This window comes from Phalaenopsis equestris, unplaced genomic scaffold, assembly GCF_001263595.1.
Source record: "Phalaenopsis equestris unplaced genomic scaffold, ASM126359v1 Scaffold000428, whole genome shotgun sequence".
Lineage (NCBI taxonomy): Eukaryota > Viridiplantae > Streptophyta > Magnoliopsida > Asparagales > Orchidaceae > Phalaenopsis > Phalaenopsis equestris.
In genome coordinates this window covers 5,477,850-5,479,481 of record NW_018164869.1, presented here as the reverse complement: position 1 = coordinate 5,479,481, position 1,632 = coordinate 5,477,850, and the positions used below count along the sequence as shown (strand labels likewise).

At 51.3% G+C, this 1,632-nt stretch overlaps 1 protein-coding gene across 1 annotated transcript in view; it reads right to left on the bottom strand.

Moving 5' to 3' along the window:
* Positions 1-1,294, bottom strand: part of LOC110027569 (transcription factor PCF5-like) — a 2,908-nt gene extending 1,614 nt beyond the window's left edge. The window contains exons 1-2 of the mRNA XM_020729060.1: positions 787-1,294; positions 64-699 (exon numbers count right to left, since the gene is read on the bottom strand). Of these exons, the coding sequence (XP_020584719.1) occupies positions 64-641 (578 nt within the window). The 5' untranslated portion in view covers positions 642-699; positions 787-1,294. The remainder of the gene's footprint in view (positions 1-63; positions 700-786) is intronic.
* Between the last annotated feature and the right edge of the window lie 338 nt (positions 1,295-1,632).

Genomic DNA, 1,632 nt, shown 5'->3' with positions numbered 1-1,632 from the left:
GGGGGGGGTTTGCGGGCCGCGGGGGGGGGGGGAGGGGAGGGGGAGGGAGGACGCCATGGGGGGAGCTGAGCAAGCCGATCGATGGCCGGCTTGGCGTTTATCATTAACCAATCGACAGCTTTGCTTGGCCGGTCGTAGCCGAGTCGATCTTGCACGTCGTAGAACTGGATTGCGGTGTGAGCAGAGAGACGCACGCGACGGTCTCTGAGGCCTTTGGCAGTGCATACCTTACTGTGTCGATCCTTGCGCCCTGTTGCGCGTACAATGTGGCCGCCGCCTTGTACTTCAACTATGTCGCCACCCCCGCCGGGGCGGCGGTCCTCATGGCGCCCGGCTGCCTCTCCGATAAGCAAGCATAGTCGGAAGAGTAAGAAGGGTAGGGGAAGTATGGAGGCCGCGGGGTTTGGCGAAGCTCTTTTTCTCGTTCGCCTTCGCTTCGGTTCGGGTGGAGCTGAGTCTGAATCTTCCTTGGATCCAGGCGCTCCCCCTCCCACTCCCCCTCCCCTTCCCCCTCCCCCTTCTCTTCCTGCTCTGCTACTTTTCCGTTTCCCGTGCTTTCCACTCCTAAAAGAACAGGGTTTTTTCTCCTTCTTCTTGCTGCGCTTGATACCAGTTGTGGCGCTTTGGAAAAGCTTGGCCATTCAACTGCAACAGTTCCATCACCAGCTTAACACTTTTCTCTCCACCAGTAACGGTAGACTGCAAAAGATGAATAAAAAAAAAAGAGGAGATGGATTGCAAGATGAGATTTTTGAGCTAGGAAGCAAATCCACTATTCTCCCTAACCTGGATGCGGAAATCAAAATTCCATCCTGTTAACGTTACGGCAAACGAAGGGTTTTTATCAACTTCTGGTCAGTAAGAAGAACCGCATATTCGCAGGAAGAAGGATAAGACAAACCAGAGGTTGAGGAGGATGGCGGCCGAGTAAAGATGGCCTGATTCAGCCCATTTCCCAAAGACACGGAGCAAATGCCAACAAGCCACTTATCACCCTCCGGCACAATCCTCACACAGTTGATAATAATGGAGGCATAGGAAAAAAAAAAAGGGGGAAAAGAAGAAACTTCTCTCTCTCTCTCCCCCCTTCGCCGATTTGCAGTACTTCGCTGTTGAGGCTACCGAGACACTTTGATGGCTAGATCCTCCCTACTTGCTCGCAAAAGCTTCTTACTGCTCTCCCCACCCCTGCTTCCCTCTCTCTCTCTATCAATCTAAGCCTTTTTAAGAGTCGGGATAGCGACTTGTTAGAGTTTTTGGGCTTTTTCCTCGCTGTCGGCCATGCGACTTCGGGCGCGCAACAAGTAATAAGCAGTCCTCATCTCCAAATTACTACTGATGCAGAGCTTTTTGGTTTTTTACTGCTTTCTTTCTACTTTGAAGTTTGAACTTTGGAAGAGTTGTGCTCATTCTGCTGTGACTGTAAATGTTGGGTTGAAGGTGAGAGTAATGGCTGCCTGTATTCGTGATAAGTTGTGACCGACAGACGGGTACAGATTTGTGTGTCCTCCGCTTGGTAGGCCTAAAGTTGGCTACACGACAGCGTGGATGGGTTCTACTTTTACCTGGCAAAGAACTCATGGGGCCGGCTATGATACATACATTATTAACCATGTCACATGCCGACCTCAG